The following is a 15,956-nucleotide window of genomic DNA, read 5'->3' on the forward strand; positions in this document are numbered from 1 at the left end:
TGTCATATTGGGGGCCCAGTTTCCTCAGTCACCTCCACTGAGAGTGTTGAAGCACAGCCAGCTCCCAGGGTGGTGTCACAATCACAGGGGACACTCCCTGTGCCAAAACTTTTCCTGTATCTTCCAAGTGCACCACTTTAGTTTAGTAAAAGAGTTTCTTCTTTCTTCCTTTTTATATTTACTGGCTGAGAAAGGTTTATCCCAGCAGTGTTGATCCCTTTTATCACCCTCCAGAGGCTGCAGCAGGAGCTGCCAGCACCACTCTGCTCACACCTCACCTGCAAAGGCTCTTGGGTTCCTCAACTCTGCCTTCTGCATGGCCCAACCCTCCTTTAACAAGTCCAGCAGCCTGAATTTGGTTAAAATAACTGTTTATTTGTCAAAGCCCTGACTCCTGTCCAGAATAAACTGAGTCCAAACTAAACTAATCCCCCCACTGAAGGCTGAATGTGCTGCCTGGGACAAGGGGGCCAAAGGAGTAACAAGAAGTCTCTGTGTGAACGGGAACAGACCTAATTTCAGCTTCCAGGGATTATGTCAGTGACCAAAACAGAGTTGTTTGGGTTCAGAATTCCCACCAGGCAGGGATCTGCACTCATGCAGCTGCTCTGTGCCTGAGGACAAGGCTTCTCCAGACAAACCATGTCAGGATCCAGGGGGATCCCACCCACCTGGCCAGACACCACTCCTGATCAGAGCATCACTGCGGTATTTGGGGGCTGTGAAGGGAAAACCTCTTTGAGCTGCGCACACAGAGCAGCCCCAGCTCCCACCCACAGCCAGCTCCTCCCTCCCCTCCTGCTCTTGTTTTGGGCTCATCCCACCCCTGAAGCCTGGCAGGGCTGGAGCACAGTTCAGAGCTGCCAACCCTTCAGCTGGAGTGTTACAACAGCCCGAGACACATTTTTCCAAAGCTTGCCCTGGGAGGAGAGGGACTCTGCACTGAGGAGAACGCAGTGCTGTGTTCCATGGATCCACCCTCAGCACATGGGAACCATCTCCTCATTCCTCCTGGTTTGCACAAACTGGACACTGGAACTGAGGCAAAGCCACCTTGTCACCTGCACTTCACACAAGCCTGGACAGATCTGCACAGCTCCTGCACCTCCCCAGTGGGTTTGTTACCAACACCCTTTTCCAAATCCCTGCACCCTTCCAAACCCTCCCTGGCCCATGTCACAGAGGTGCTGGGGGTTATGACATTGTCCCTACCTCTCCAAGTGGCTTCCTCACTTCATCTTCCTCCATTTTCATAGAACCATGGAAAGGTTTGGGTGTGAAGGGACCTCAAATCCCACCCAGTGCCACATCTGTCATGGGCAGGGACACCTTCCACTGTCCCAGGCTGCTCCAAGTCCCAGTGTCCAACCTGGCCTTGGGCACTGTCAGGGATCCAGGGCCAGCCACAGCTGCTCTGGGCACCCTGTGCTAGGGCCTGCCCACCCTGCCAGGACACAATTCCTTCCCAATATTCCACCTAACCCTACTCTGTCTGAAGCATTCCCCTTTCCCCTGCAACTCCAGGGTGCTGTGTGTCCCTGTCCAGCTCTCCCACAGGCTCCCTCAGCAGCTGGATACTTCCCTGTCCCCTGGTGCTGCCCAGTGAGTGTCCCCAGCCCTGGACAGTGGGTGCCCAGCCCTTGGGATGCAGTTTGATGACTCTGTAGCTAAAAAATTAGTCTCTGGGACGTGTTCAGAGCAGGGGGTGTGCTCAGCCTCATCTCTGCAGCTCCAGAGCCAGCGAGTGAATGTCCCCAGCCCTGGGCAGTGAGTGTCCCCAGCCCGGCCGTACCTGATGGGCAGGGAGGGGTCCCCGGCATCCCACCAGTCCTTGGGGGGGCTGATGTACATGCACCACAGCTCCCAGCTGTAGCCGTGGGCCGAGTTCTCGTAGCGCTGCACCTCGAAGTTGTCCTGCTTGATGTTGTCAATGGAGGGCAGGATCACCCTCTTCCTGTTCTCCTGGATCCGGGACAGCACCGGCTCTGCCCTGGGGAAGGGGCAAAGCACAGAGAGAGCCTCAGTTCACTGCAGCTCCACTCAATTCCATCCCAATATCCCATCCATCCCTGCCCTCTGGCAGTGGGAGCCATTCCCTGTGTCCTGTCCCTCCACCTTGTCCCCAGTCCCTCTCCAGCTCTCTTGGGAGCTCCCGTTGGTTCTGGAATCCACTCAGAGCCTTCTCCTCTCCAGCTGAACAACTCCAACTCTCTCAGCTTGTCCTCACAGCACAAGTGCTCCAGCCCTTCGTGTTCCTCCTCTGGACCCACCCAGGTCCATGTTCTCCTTGTGATGGATACAAACCTGGTCCACAGGCTGGAAACCTTCCCTTCTGTAAAGGAAGGCCAGGAAGGGTGTGCTGGGTTCAAACCACGCTGGAACTCGTCCAGCCTTCCCCCACACCTCAAAACCCTGGGCAGAACAGGCACATTCCGGAAAGCAGGACTGTTTGGAGGGTCTTTTTTCCCTTGGGATGCAGTTTGATGACTCTGTAGCTAAAAAATTAGTCTCTGGGACGTGTTCAGAGCAGGGGGTGTGCTCAGCCTCACCTCTGCAGCTCCAGAGCCAGCGAGTGCCCTGGGGTCAGTGCCCACACCAGGGGGAATTTGGGGGAACTGGCACTCTCAGTGCCCCCAGTAACAGCAGCAGGTGGGAAACTCAGAGAGAGTCAAGCCCACAGTGCAGAAATGTCCCCTCTCTACCCCTAGAAAAGAGCTTCAAGAGCTCAGTCAGTGGGAGCTCCTCAGTGAATCAGGTGTGAGGATTTAGTGACCAGAGAGAGGAATGTTCAACTGGGAATAAAGATCCCAACATCACAAACAGCTCCTAAATACCCCCTTCAGCTGCACTGTCATTAAAAAGGATGCAATAGCTGTGCACAACTCTGCCTTTAACAGCTGCAAATAGGGGGTTTTGTGTCTGTTACTGTGTTCAAATTCAACACAAGTTTAGCTTCTTCCACCTCCACTTTTCTAAACATGGACCATTTACTTTTTACACTTGGTTAAAGGAAAAAAATTCCCTTTCAGGCTCCTGTCATGACAAAGATTCAAACTTAAGCCACTAGAGCTCTAATGTCCTAAACCTCTCTGAAAAAAATCCTTATGAGACACCTTTTGCTGCTTCTGCACCTCTGCTGTTATTCCCAGCAGCAGAGGAAACAAATCAATCCAAAGCCTCTGGGCCTTCCCCTCTGGGATCCAGCACTGGACAAGAAGTGGGAAACACTTTCTCCTTCATTCCCTTGCTGCCTGGGCTTTTTTCAACTTGCAGGAATTACTTAAGGCTAAGGGAATGGCAAATCATCCTGAAAAACATAAACAGGGAGCAGGGAAAGTGCATGCACAAAGGGAAGGAATAGAGAAGGATTACAAGGAACAAGGGCAAGGAAAATTTCTCCTCGTATATTCCCACCATGCCATTCAATGCAGAAGGAATCCAGAAGGAATCCTGGAGAAGGATTAACAAGCCAGAGGACCTGTGTGTCATTCTGCAGGAACACATGAGTGCTGAACAAGCCAGAGGACCTGTGTGCCATTCTGTAGGGACACAAAAGGAGGCTGTTCCCCTGGTTAGTGCCCCCTCTGAGCAAGCCCCTGAGCACCTACCAGCCAGCAGTGAACTCCACGTGGGCATCAAAGAAGCCGGTGACCTGGCCCGTGGCAGCCTTCCAGCCCTCGATGCGGGCCCGGATCAGCCCTTCCCTCTTCTGGTTCCTCACCACCTTGACCAGCCCCGGGTAGCGTTTGTTGACGTACTCCTCCAGCGGCGCCTTCAGCTCCTCTGGGGACAAGGACACACAGCCCGTGGGACAGGGACACAGCTCCCAGCTGGAACAAACCCACCCTGGGGAGGGGCTGCAGCAGGATCATTGGGGAGCACCCTGCACCCCCTGAGGGACACAATCACCTGGGCTCGAGCAGTGCTGGTCTGCACGAGATGGACTGAGCACAACCCACACAGCAGAGGTTCAAGGTAGCCCAGAATGCTGCTGTTGGGCCACTGAGGAGCCCACGGGCCACCTCAGCCACTTACAGTCCTCTGCACTAAAAGGAATGGAACTGAAACACAAAGATAGAAAGACTTCATCCATGGACAGCAAACGGCAGCACTCTGAACTCCTGGTGGAGGTTTGAGCTGAAAGCACTGCTAGAAATGCTGCAAAATCTACCCAAAGTGACTCAGACTACATCAAAACCATGTCTGAGCTTCACTGCCCTCTTCACTCAGCCTCACCACTACAGCCTTGGCACTTGCTGTTTGTTTTGCCACCAGAAAAGTTGAAATTCCCCTTGCTTTTGTGAGGGGATGAAAGGGATTCTGGCTTTGTTCAGAAGATCCTCCCACCATGTGTTCACTGCAGCTCATTTCCCTGTGCTTTCCCAGGCCTGTGTGTGCAGTGCCTGAGTCCCTCAGGGACCTGCAGCCCTCAGCCACCCCCAGCACAGAAATCCTCCAGAGTACAAGATCTGAGCATGAAAGACCCAGAGGGCTTTGAAGGTGGAAGCAGATGGAAGGTTACAATAAAGGATAAACACCAGTGTGTTCTTCCAACCCTTTGGAAAAGTGCCAGTTCTCTGCCAGAGGAGCCTCAGTCCTTTCAGTGCCTGTTGCACCAGCTCAATGCACAAAGGTCTGCTGGAGAGAGGAGCTCTGAAAGCTCAGCAAAGCCACTGGGCACCAACACAAACTCTCAACACCATGAAAGCAGCTCCTCAGAGTATCTTTCATCCCTATGAGGCTTCAGGGCTGCAGAAAATGAAGATATGATCCGTGACCTCAAATTATAGTCTACTACCCTTCACTGCACTCTCTTGCTCTCTCCTGGAATAAAAATAAAGAGGGGAAAAAAAGAGTCACCATTAATCATCCACATGGTAAAATCCTTGAGATACACGAGCACATGTGGGGTCCCTCATGAAGGAAACACACAATGGAGAGCAAAGGAGTAAACAGCAAGTCTCATCTGCTTTGAAATCTTCAAAGGAAAAGGATTATCTGTTCCCTTCCCTGCCACGCCTCCTTCCAGGCACAGCAAATGTGCTTTCTCCACGCTGCCTTTCTGGGATGCTCCCCCTCACATCTCCATTTCCCCAAAGTCTCCTTTCTCTTTTATGCTGAAATGGGAATAAAAAGAATAAAGCAAATGAGCCCCTTCCTCAATTCAAAGCATCTGCATCACACACATCCATAACTCAGCAACTTCCATTTCATGCTGAGCCACTCAGAGCAAAACCAGGATTTTATGGAGACAACAACTCTCCCAAATGGTTTTAAGGAGATGAAGACACCAATTTTTTTGACAGATGAAGCCCCACAAGCACAGCACTTGGTATCTCACGTGGCTTTGGCAGCAGGTAAGTCATTAATGCAGCAGACCACTGCACCACGGAGTGATTAAAACAACTTTCACATTGGAGGTGGAGTCTCAGTGGAAGGAAAACGTGAGAACTCCCCTGGGGAATTGTCTGAGCAGCTGAAAGCAGAGCGAAGCTCCAGTGAAACAGAGGAGTTGTAATGTCACAACTCACAGGCAGCACAGAGTCAGCCCTGAGAGCCCCCTGTGCCCACCCCAGAGTGTGCCAGCAGCTCCCCAGAATGTCCCCAGGCAGCCACAGCCACTCCCCTGCTGTGTCCTGGGTGCCAGCAGGGGCAGAGTGACCTGGGGGGAGCACGGGGCCACAGCAGCACCTGTGCAATGGCACCGGGCATGTGGGAGTGCCTGTGGCTGGCACCACTGTGACCCTGCTCCCTGGCACAGGGCAGGGCCTGTCCTGCCCACAGCCGGGACACAGGTGTCCCCAGGGGCCTGTCCTGCCCACAGCGGGGACACAGGTGTCCCCAGGGGCCTGTCCTGCCCACAGCGGGGACACAGGTGTCCCCAGGGGCCTGTCCTGCCCACAGCGGGGACACAGGTGTCCCCAGGGGCCTGTCCTGCCCACAGCGGGGACACAGGTGTCCCCAGGGGCCTGTCCTGCCCACAGCGGGGACACAGGTGTCCCCAGGGGCCTGTCCTGCCCACAGCGGGGACACAGGTGTCCCCAGGGGCCTGTCCTGCCCACAGCGGGGACACAGGTGTCCCCAGGGGCCTGTCCTGCCCACAGCGGGGACACAGGTGTCCCCAGGGGCCTGTCCTGCCCACAGCGGGGACACAGGTGTCCCCAGGGGCCTGTCCTGCCCACAGCGGGGACACAGGTGTCCCCAGGGGCCTGTCCTGCCCACAGCTGGGACACAGGTGTCCCCAGGGGTCTGCTGCCCACCTGGAGCAGCACTCAGAGACACAAGCAATGCCCAGCAGTGGGAAATGCAGTTCCAGGCCCTCTCTCTCCAAGGCTTTCCTGCACATCCTCACAGCATTTCCAGGTTTGCTCCCTGCCTCTGCTTCGTTCAGGCTCAGCCCAGAGCACGCAGCTTTTGGGGAGAGATGACATTTCCTCCCTGCCTGAGCAGCCCTAAAGGAGAGGATGGCTGCACCCCAGCACTGAGCTGGGCCAGCCTCAGCCTCCTGAGCTGTGCTGCAGCTCTGGGAGGAGAGGGCACAGCATGTTCTGGTGTCATCAGACACATCCCTGGCACTCAGAGGGGTGGACTCTGTATTTCATTTCCCAGAGCACCCAGAAGTGCAGGAGTGGAAAATCCAGTTTGGGTAACAAAAGTGAAATGCCAGTCTCCAGGAATCCCAGAATGATTTGGGATAAAATTCATCTCATTCCACACCCTGCCACGAGCAAGGACACCCTCCATAGCCCAGGGTGCTCCAAGCCCTGTCCAACCTTGGACAATTAAATTCTCTGAGAAGCTCCTGTTCAAGCATCCCATGAGCCCTGGCCTGGGTTAAGGAGCAGGGCTGATGTGGCTGTGTGGAGAAGCATCAGTGGAAACCCCAGTGTCTGCACAGCTCCTCTGCTCCTGGGGATGCTGATCCTGTGGGACCAGACGTGCTCAAACCTCTGGAAACCATCACTGACTCACAAATCTCATCCCAATCCAAGTCAGGTGACGTTATCCCTGATTTTGCTCTACGTTTCCCTCAGTCAGCAGCCACTGAGTGCCCTGCACTGTCAGAACACCCAGCTCCAGCCTCAGGACCTGCAGAGCTGCTGCTGACTTCAAAGCAGTTCACCTGACCTGTCAGCTCGGGCAATGTTTCCTGCCCAGCTGATGCACCTTCAGCAGGTGCCAGCTACACCAGGAAGGTTGGGAGGCCTGGAACAGAACACCAGGGGTTTGTGACTTGCACTAAGGGACAGCAGGAGAGAGCAGCTGTCATACACAGGGACAGCCTGGCCCTTGGATCTGCTCCTCCCAGGACTGCACACAAACTACAGCAGGGACAAAGCACCTCCAGCTCAGGGACTCGCTGCCATTGCCACCCCTGCCTGGCACAGGGCCACGGTGCTGCTGTCACAGGGCTGACAGTGACAACATCCACGAGAACCTGAGCCAGGATAACCAGCCTGGTGCTCAGAAACTGGGACTCTGGAAGTAAAGAGGTCAGGAGCCAGGATGGGAACAGGGCAGTGGCCCCGAGCTCCCCTCATGCTCCCTGATTTCAGGCCTGCACTCCTGAGGATTCCACAGGAATCCACAGGGGCTGCACAACCTGGAATTCACTCCAATCCAACACTGCCCTGCAGCTTGAAGACTCCCTTCTCTCCTGCACCCCATGGCTCTCCCCCCTCACACACTCAGGCATCCTCTGAGGAAGCCAGCTGGAGCCTCCCTCAGAGCACAGCACCCCTGTTTATTCAGGACTGGAAGGTTTGATCTCTGCCATTGCACAAGCTGCTTCCCAGCAAGATTTGTAGAGAGAAATGCTCCTGAAAATGCCAAAAGGCTCAGTTTCAGTCCTGCCTTTTATTCTCCATCTGTCCCTATTGATCTTCCCTGAAGGGCAAGTCCAAGGAACTCGAATCCAGTGGACCTGCTGCTCCATTAAAAAGCCCAGCTGCCAGCTGCAATGACTTATCTGTTACAAACTGTTTTGTCACCTGCCCAAGATGGGAAATGGGGCTGCAGGGAAATGGAACCACTTGTGCCAAGGAAAGTAACCCCACCATAGACATCAGCCCACCTGCAAGCACAGAAACATCCACTGCTCCATCCTGATTAGGCTGAAAGATGTAGCTGGCGGTGTGTGTTCTATCACCCTCTGTCAGAGCTGGGGCAGTTCTCTGCTGTCCATGGGGCAGTTATCTGCCTATTCCCTATTCCTATTCCCTATTTCCTGTCTTTGCCTGAGAGCCTCTTAATTTGAAAATTGTAATAATTCAGAGGGAGGGGGTTTACATTTCCCATTTCAGGGGAGGCTCCTGCCTTCCTTAACAGACACCTTCTGTTCAAACCAAGACACCTCCCCACCCAAATCCTGCCCAAACCTCTCCACATGCTGTGGTAGCCCTCAGAACTAAAGGTGGGAACTGCCTGTAGCCACACAGAGAAAGGAGCAAAGACCAGCAGCACCAGAGCAGCTCAAGGAATTACCAAGAGCAGGGAATTCCTTGTGCAGCACCGGCCAGGTGTCCTTGGGAGAGGACCACACCTCCACACCCCTAAGGAAAACATCCTTGTGTTTGCCAGGCTCAGCTGGGTGGGAAAAGCCTACAGAGGCCAAGGTGTTATCTGAAAGACTGGAGGGGTCAGGGCTGGGAGTGCTCCAGTGCCACGGGAGACCCCAGCCACCCCTGTCCCACGTTGTCACCTGCCTGGAACGCCAATGCCATCAGGGCTGGGATTTCTGCATGAAATCATTAAAGCAGCTCCTTCAACAGCCAATAAATAAATGTGAACACTTTTCAGGGAGACTCGGAGCCAGGGGAGTCTCTGAAGCTTTCTACCTGCAGCTGGACAAGAGGGAACTGTGACAGGGGAGCAGGAGGATGAAGCAGTTCTCACAGGGAAAGCTGGTCCCAGTCAGGGCATGCAGCTCAAGCCTCTGCTCACTTGGTTCAGCAAAACCCAAAGAGAATCAAGAATACCCTGAGCTGGAAGGGACCCACATGGACCATGGATCCCAGCTCCTGTCCTGCACAGACACCCCAACAAACCCACCCTGTGCTGCTCTGCTGCTCTTCTCACAGAGCACCAGTGGGACAGCCCAGGTCAGCTCCAGTTAAACACCCCTTCCTCAGGCTGCACTATTCAGCCCTGGGAAAGGCTGGGATGTGACTCAGCTCCCTGCAGCTCCCCTCTGAGCACAAACACCCAGACAGATCCCAGGAGATCGAGGCACGGGCGCTGTTGCTGCTGCTGGAATAAGCAGAACAAGGAGGGGATCCCTCGAGTCCCAGACCCAGGCCAATTACAACCCTGAGCGTGTCTCCCCCGGTGTAGCCAGCTCCTTTAAGCAGCCTTTTATCCAGAGGACTTCCTGTATTCCGAGAGGCTTGCTTTTCAAAGAGATGTTATCCCAGATTAAAAACGCTAAAAGACACAACAACAAAAAAAAAAAAAAAAAAAAAGAGCAGGTGATGATTAAGCAACAGAGTCAGACAAAGTGTGCAGCTGTGAGATAACACAGCATCTCAGGGGCACGTGGCTGTATCCTCCCCCAGCCAGGGAACCTCGTTATCACTCCCAAACACAACCTGCACACTGCCTTTGGAATTACAGCCCTGCAACAAGCACAAACAAAAGCAGCCTCCAAAAGAGTCTTTATGGAGTGTAATGTGCAGCTCAAGGGAGAAGGGGGTTCAAACTACAACTCCCCAAGCTTGCTCCTTCAAGGAGGGATTTTTTTTCCCCGTTACAATACATTGGCATCTTTTATCTATTTACAGCTCAGACATAAAGCATCAGAATGCCGGTGTTCATTAACTTTAATCTCCCACTGCACACTTTTGTGTTGTGCCGTGCTGTTGTACAACAAAGCTGAGAGCAGAGAGTGTCTAATGAGGCTTCAGAAGCTCTTTGTTCCAGCCTGAAAACCTCACACCAGCACCAGGCTTTGCTCCTGGCTGTCACAGCTCTACCTGGAGGGCACAGAGCCAGCTGGGCAGGGCAGGTAGCTCTTGCCTCTACCCCTGGGGCTAATCTTAAAACTTGATTTGGAAATCTCTGTTAATATTTGGTGCTTTGTTCTTCAGTTACCCAGATTCCTCTTCCCCCCTGGCAAACCCACACAAACCCCAGCCAGGGACTGTCCTGAGCCTTCAGCAACTTCCCCAAAGCTGCTTCTGGTGACCCAGGGACAGCACAGCTCTGGGTTGAGCACTTCTCCCTGGAGTCAACCTTCTCTCAGGTTACACAGCTGAGCCTCCAAAGGCTTTTTCTGGGCTACAGCCACAGAAATGGTCCCTCACTCCCACACAGCTGCTCCCACAGAGGCTGAAGAAATTCCTTCTTGTTCAATCACAGCCTCCAAAGTCACACCCACACAGCCCCATTCTCTGCTTGATCCTCCAGGATTCATCTCTAAATCTGAGAGCTCATGAAGAACTATTTTCCTGTAATTATTTTCCTGTAGAAGCCAAATCTATTTATTATGATGACTTTGTTTGTAATATCCAAAGCATCAACTCTGCGATGCTGCTGTTGCTGCTCAGAATGATTGCCGACCATTAGTGGGAACTCTGTGACAATGTTATTGCCATTAATAATTCCTGGCTGTCACTGCAGCTCCTCCAGGATGCTGAGAGGGAGCACATGGTCCCAGAGATACGTTCTGGTTTGTATCATTTCTTTTACATGAGAAAAGTAGATTATTACACGCTTGGGAGGAGCTCTTCATAAACATCTGCCAAGTTACCTCATTATCTTCCTTCAAATCCCTCCTTAAAAATCTCATTTGTCATGAGGCCTGCAGCAGAACACTGGCATTATTAACTCACCCTCCCATCTGATGGCACCACCTCAGTGCCCTGCCCCCTCCACTCTCCTTGTGCACCCAGTGTTTCTGAGGACAGAACTCCTCAGGGATGTCCAACCCTCAGCACTGCCCTGGGCCACCATGAGGGACCCTGGACACTCCCGATTCCAATCAAAGCACCCTCGGGGTGAGATGCAGCCCAGCTGTGCCAGGAGACTGGGATTTTCCCACCTTGTGCCCAGGATGTTTGAACTTTTCCATCAGTTGGGATCATCTCCCTGCTTCTCCCTCCCTGGTGCTGTACAACAATCCAACACAACCCTGGCAGTGTCCCAGGCCAGGCTGGACAGGGCTTGGAGCAGCCTGGGACAGTGGAAGGTGTCCCTGCCATGGCAGGGGTGGCACTGGATGGACTTTAAGGTCCCTTCAACCCAAACTTTCTGGGATTCTGTGAAACCCCAGAGCTGGAAGTGCTTGAACACAGTCCAGGCTTTGGGCACCCCTCTGCCTGCCCCGCCACCCCCCAGCCCCAACCCTGCCAAACCCCAGTGGTGCCCTGCAATCCCACAGTGGGTACAGGGATCCCACCCTGATCCTCACTGCCAGCTGCAGCCCTGGCCTTGCAGACACTTTAGGAAGGATTTGGTTTTTGTTTTGCTGTCCTGTGCCTTTCCAGTGTCTCTGGAGCACCTGGCTCACCATCAGCCTCACACTGGACGAGAAAGAGGCCGTTCAGAAACACATCCTTGGTGCACAGCAACAAGGGGAGGAGCTCAGTGATTATCACCAACGGCTTCTCTTTGAAAGAGTTCTTCTCTTTGCCCCATTAATAGGATACAATCTGGAGAAGGAGCCTCTCATTCTGGTATTTCAAGTGCTGGGCACTGTGGGATACCCCAGCAGCACCTCACCAGCACTTCCCCTTCACCAGCTCTGAAATCCCACAGCTTCACCATGGCATCATCCAAGCTCCTGCCCTGGAGCTGCTGTGACTCCCACCAGCTGAGAAGCTGCCCTCCTGATTCTTTTACTGGTAATTAGAACTCATCAGCTTTATGTGGTGCTCATTACTGTGGTGTTTGAGTGTCTGCGTTTACAGCCTGAAGAGCTCACTGTGCACCAGCTCCTCCCCTCACAGACAGAGACAACCTCTGAGCTCCCTCTGGAAATGAGCTCTCCACACCCTGCACCCTGCCCTGCTCTTCCCTCCAATCACAGCATCCATGGCACTCCTTGATTAATTTTTTTCAAATAACATTAAAAGGATGAAGACACAGCACAACTGAAGGAGGCAGTAAACAAAGTCAACTATTTGCTGTCCTTCACAAGGATTTTAAATGCCCTGATTATGTTGTCTGAGTGGATATTGGGGGGGAAAAAAAGAAGATTCTTTGAAGAATTTGAGTCTGAAAGTGCTTCCTGCAGTTCTGTGTTATCAAAAGCCAGAAGGAAAGGAAAGACAACAGCGACTGAGAGCAGGTTGAACCAAAGGACACTCGTGTGTAATGTGGGAAACCAAACATCCCCTCCAGCCTGTGGCAGGGCCTGACCTGGACAGATGGGCTGGGATTATTTCCTGTTCCAAAACCAGAACTCAGGGAATGAGGGTCTCTGCAGAGCACCAGCCATCTATAAAGCCTGGGATGGTATTTTACAGTAGGGAAACTGAGGCACACACAAAGGAAACGTCTCAGCTGACACCCCTGGGAGGTACCAGAGGAGAAATCCTTCTGGGCTCCAGGCTCTTGTCCTGACAAATATTTAGAGGTGCCTATCTGCAACAACCAAAGTTATTATGAGAAACAAGGATATCCTGAAACCAGAGCTCCTGGATGGTTCTGAAGGGAAAGGTCAGATGGCTCTCTGGTTTCCTTCACCCTCCAGGTCTCAGTTACATTTTCAAACAACAACTCTTTCAGATTTGACTGTGGTTTGATCCTGTTCCTCACCAGACAAGCTGCAGAGAACTTTGTGCCAGCAGCACACCCACCCCCTTACCCCACATGCCCTTGCCCCAAGAACCCTCCAGCAGATTCCAGATTAAAGCCAGCCCCTCCTGGTGGAGCTGGAGCTGCCAGTGCTGCTCACCCTCGTCGCTGTTGTCATCCACGAGGATGATCTCCTTGAGCAGGGGGGCAGGGGTGTGGTTGACGGCGCTGTGCACCGAGCGCAGGATCACCGACAGCGCCTCATTCACAAAGATGAAGATGATGGAGATCTGGGGCAGGTCCTTCCCGTATTTCAGCTCTTTGCACCTGCAACACGAAGGGAAGAGAGGTCAGCAGAGCTCACGGGGCAGCATTTCCAGCCAGGCTCATGGCAAATCCCAGGGTTGCCACCTCCCAGCTGTGCACAGCCGGGGATCCCCACTGCCTGCAAGTCCAGCCTCCAATCACTGCTGCTGGGGAGAGAACACAGCAAAGCAGAGCATCCCCAGGCTCAGAGAGTCCATCCAGAGCTCACCCCACCTGTGTGTGTGCAGATAAGCAAGAGTGGCCTCCAGAACACAGCAAATGCCTCCAGCAGTTCAAGGGAAACTCCTCAGCCCCACTCTGCCCCAAGATTTATAGGTGCTCAGAAATGAGCCTTGTTCTTCAACAGCACTTGGGAATTTTCTTCCCATTTGCTTTGGAAAGAAATGAACATAAAATGAGCCTTGGTTAAATAGTCTCAATAAATGTTTTTGTTCTCTCGGCAGATACTCCTAAGCACATTCCTGTCTCTGAAGCAGTGTTGTGCTGGTGTCATTGCACTCCACAGCCAGGATGGTCAAACCCAAACCCTTGTGATCACCTCCCTGGTTTCAGGAATCATTCCTTAATTCGGGCAGGGCTTGGGGCTGGGCCTCTGTTCACACAGACTTCAGAGCAGGACAAAAGCAGGAGCTCCCAGGTTTCCACCAGCACCAACCCTGGCAAGAAGCAGGTCCATGTTCCATGGACATACCAGAGCTGGAGAGAGGGACATCCATGGAGCACGGCTGGGGCAGCTCTGAGGGAAGGGGTGTTCCAGGTGACCCCCAGCTCTCCAGGGAGCACAGGGACACAGATGTTGTTTCCCGGTTGTTTCATCTCAACTAGACACCTCCTCTTAACAGAGCAACTGTGGAAAGCAATCAGGAGATCTTAAACCACTTCCAACAATTTAATTCAACTCTCCAGCTGCCCCTACAATAAATCCAGGTGGGGCAAGGACAGAAGGAGCTTCCCTGCCCCCTCCCCACATCCCTCACAGATTAGACACGGAACACGAGCAGAGTTCCCAGAATCACAATGAGTGTGCAAGGAGCAACCCCTGCCCAGATCAGAAGAGAAAGACCAAAGGCAGAGTGACATCCCAACAACTCCTCAGCTCCCCAGCAATGCCTCTGCATTTAATTGTCCTGGGTGTTTCTTAGGCAACAGCAGGAGTTCTTTAGACTCCAGAACGAGACTTAGGAGTCAAAAATTTCCACAGAAACACAGTTTTCTTTATGAATCTTCTTTAGTTAAACAAGTTTGCTGGGTGACAACATGGTTGTGTTTCCTGATTTAATTATTGCCAACCCTACAGCAAGCCAAAAGTTGACAGAAGGGAACCAAACACTGAAAAGGATATTCCAAAGGGAAAATCTTTCTTTAAAATGAATGAAAGAACGGTCATGATGGGGCAAAGTGACAAGTGACCCTGAAATCCTGCCAGGAAAGTCAAACTACACTGACTCAGACATTAAAAACTACTTTTGGTTGATGTTGATACCTGCTCTGGTGAAGTCAAGGCTGTCACAGGAGCAGGAGCATTTCCTTTTAATCATTGCTCACCTCTGGGCAGCCTTCCCCCAAGGAATGCTGCAGGGGATAAAGAGCTCAGCCTGCGATCAAAGAGCTCTGGAGGCAAATCCAAACCCAGCTCATCTCCTGCTCATTGGCATTCTCCCTGCACCACTCCTGCCAGGGCTCTCCCTCTCCAGTGCCAGGACAGGTGGACAAAGATCCAGGAAGAGGAGATGAGTCTGGGAGGGAGGAGTGGGAAAGGCCAGCCCACATTGCTGGGGCACAAAGCTCCAGTTCTCCAGAGGCAGGAGAGGCTTTGCACCAACACCCTGCTCTGGTGGCTTTGGCTCCCACCACAGAGCTGGGAAGGCAGCAATTTTAAACCAAATTAACATCAAGTTTGTTGTGTTCCTCCCACGAGGTCCTTTCAATGCTGGTGACAAAAGCTGTGGGGTGAGTGATGCTCTGCCACAGCCTGCAGCTCCACGAGGCTTCTTCCAGTGCACAAACCAGCAAATATCCCTGCAAATGTGCAGGGAAACACTGGAGCTGTTCTGGGAAGGGAGGGGAAAAGGGCAGAGCAACACTTGAGCTCAAACATCACTGAAAAGGCTGGGGAGAAGCTGCAGGAAACAGCGGGAATGGTGAGAGCACAGGGTGGGAAGTGCTGGGCTTTGGGTTGTTGGGTGGTTTGGGTTTTTTCATAGAAAAAGGGCTGATCTGGATGCTTTGTCCTTCAGCCCATGTGCAGGCAGAGGCACAGGTGTGACTGCTTCACTGGGGAATGCTCAGACCCTGCAGGGAGGACTCACTGCGGGTCAGCAGTCCTGGGACAGCTGAGGTTACCCATGGCTGCAGCCCCTACACCTCCCTCCTCATCTGCACTCTCCTGCACCCCCAGGAACAGCACCCTGCCCACCTGAGAGGCTGCCTTTTCTGCAAGGGTGGGGAGGCACAAGGTGGGAAATCCCTGCTGCCTTCAGAATTTCAATGACAACCCTGAGGAAGAGCACAGAGAATCCAGCATTGACCCCAGGTCCCAGCAGGAGCTCTGGGGGCTCTGGGAAAGTCCCAAGCAATGCACCAAACCTCTGCTGAGACTCCTGGCACCCTCTGCCCTCAATTACCCCCCTCAGCCCTTGGTTGTGTGCCAGCCATGCCCTTGGAATTCACATCCCAGGCCAAAATACTTCAAAATTCAGTAAGATCTTAGAGCCCCATCCAGTGCCTATAAGGGGCCTACAGGAAGGCTAGAGAGGGAATTTTTGCAAGGACAAGCAGTGATAGGATAAGGGGGAATTAAGATTAATTAATCTCTTTTAAGCTCAAAGAGAGTCATATTGGGAAGGAATCCTTCCCTGTGAGGTTGGTGAGGCCCTGGCACAGGGTGCCCAGAG

At 53.0% G+C, this 15,956-nt stretch overlaps 1 protein-coding gene across 1 annotated transcript in view; it reads right to left on the reverse strand.

Annotated features, from left to right (window-relative positions):
* GALNT17 (polypeptide N-acetylgalactosaminyltransferase 17) overlaps positions 1-15,956 on the reverse strand; it is a 225,535-nt gene that overhangs the window by 135,780 nt on the left and 73,799 nt on the right. The window contains exons 3-5 of the mRNA XM_041484915.1: positions 12,896-13,062; positions 3,609-3,783; positions 1,793-1,990 (exon numbers count right to left, since the gene is read on the reverse strand). Coding sequence (XP_041340849.1) covers positions 1,793-1,990; positions 3,609-3,783; positions 12,896-13,062 — 540 coding nt within the window. The remainder of the gene's footprint in view (positions 1-1,792; positions 1,991-3,608; positions 3,784-12,895; positions 13,063-15,956) is intronic.

The sequence above is a fragment of the Pyrgilauda ruficollis genome, unplaced genomic scaffold (assembly GCF_017590135.1).
Source record: "Pyrgilauda ruficollis isolate IOZ18807 unplaced genomic scaffold, ASM1759013v1 scaffold69, whole genome shotgun sequence".
NCBI classification, from domain to species: Eukaryota; Metazoa; Chordata; class Aves; order Passeriformes; family Passeridae; genus Pyrgilauda; species Pyrgilauda ruficollis.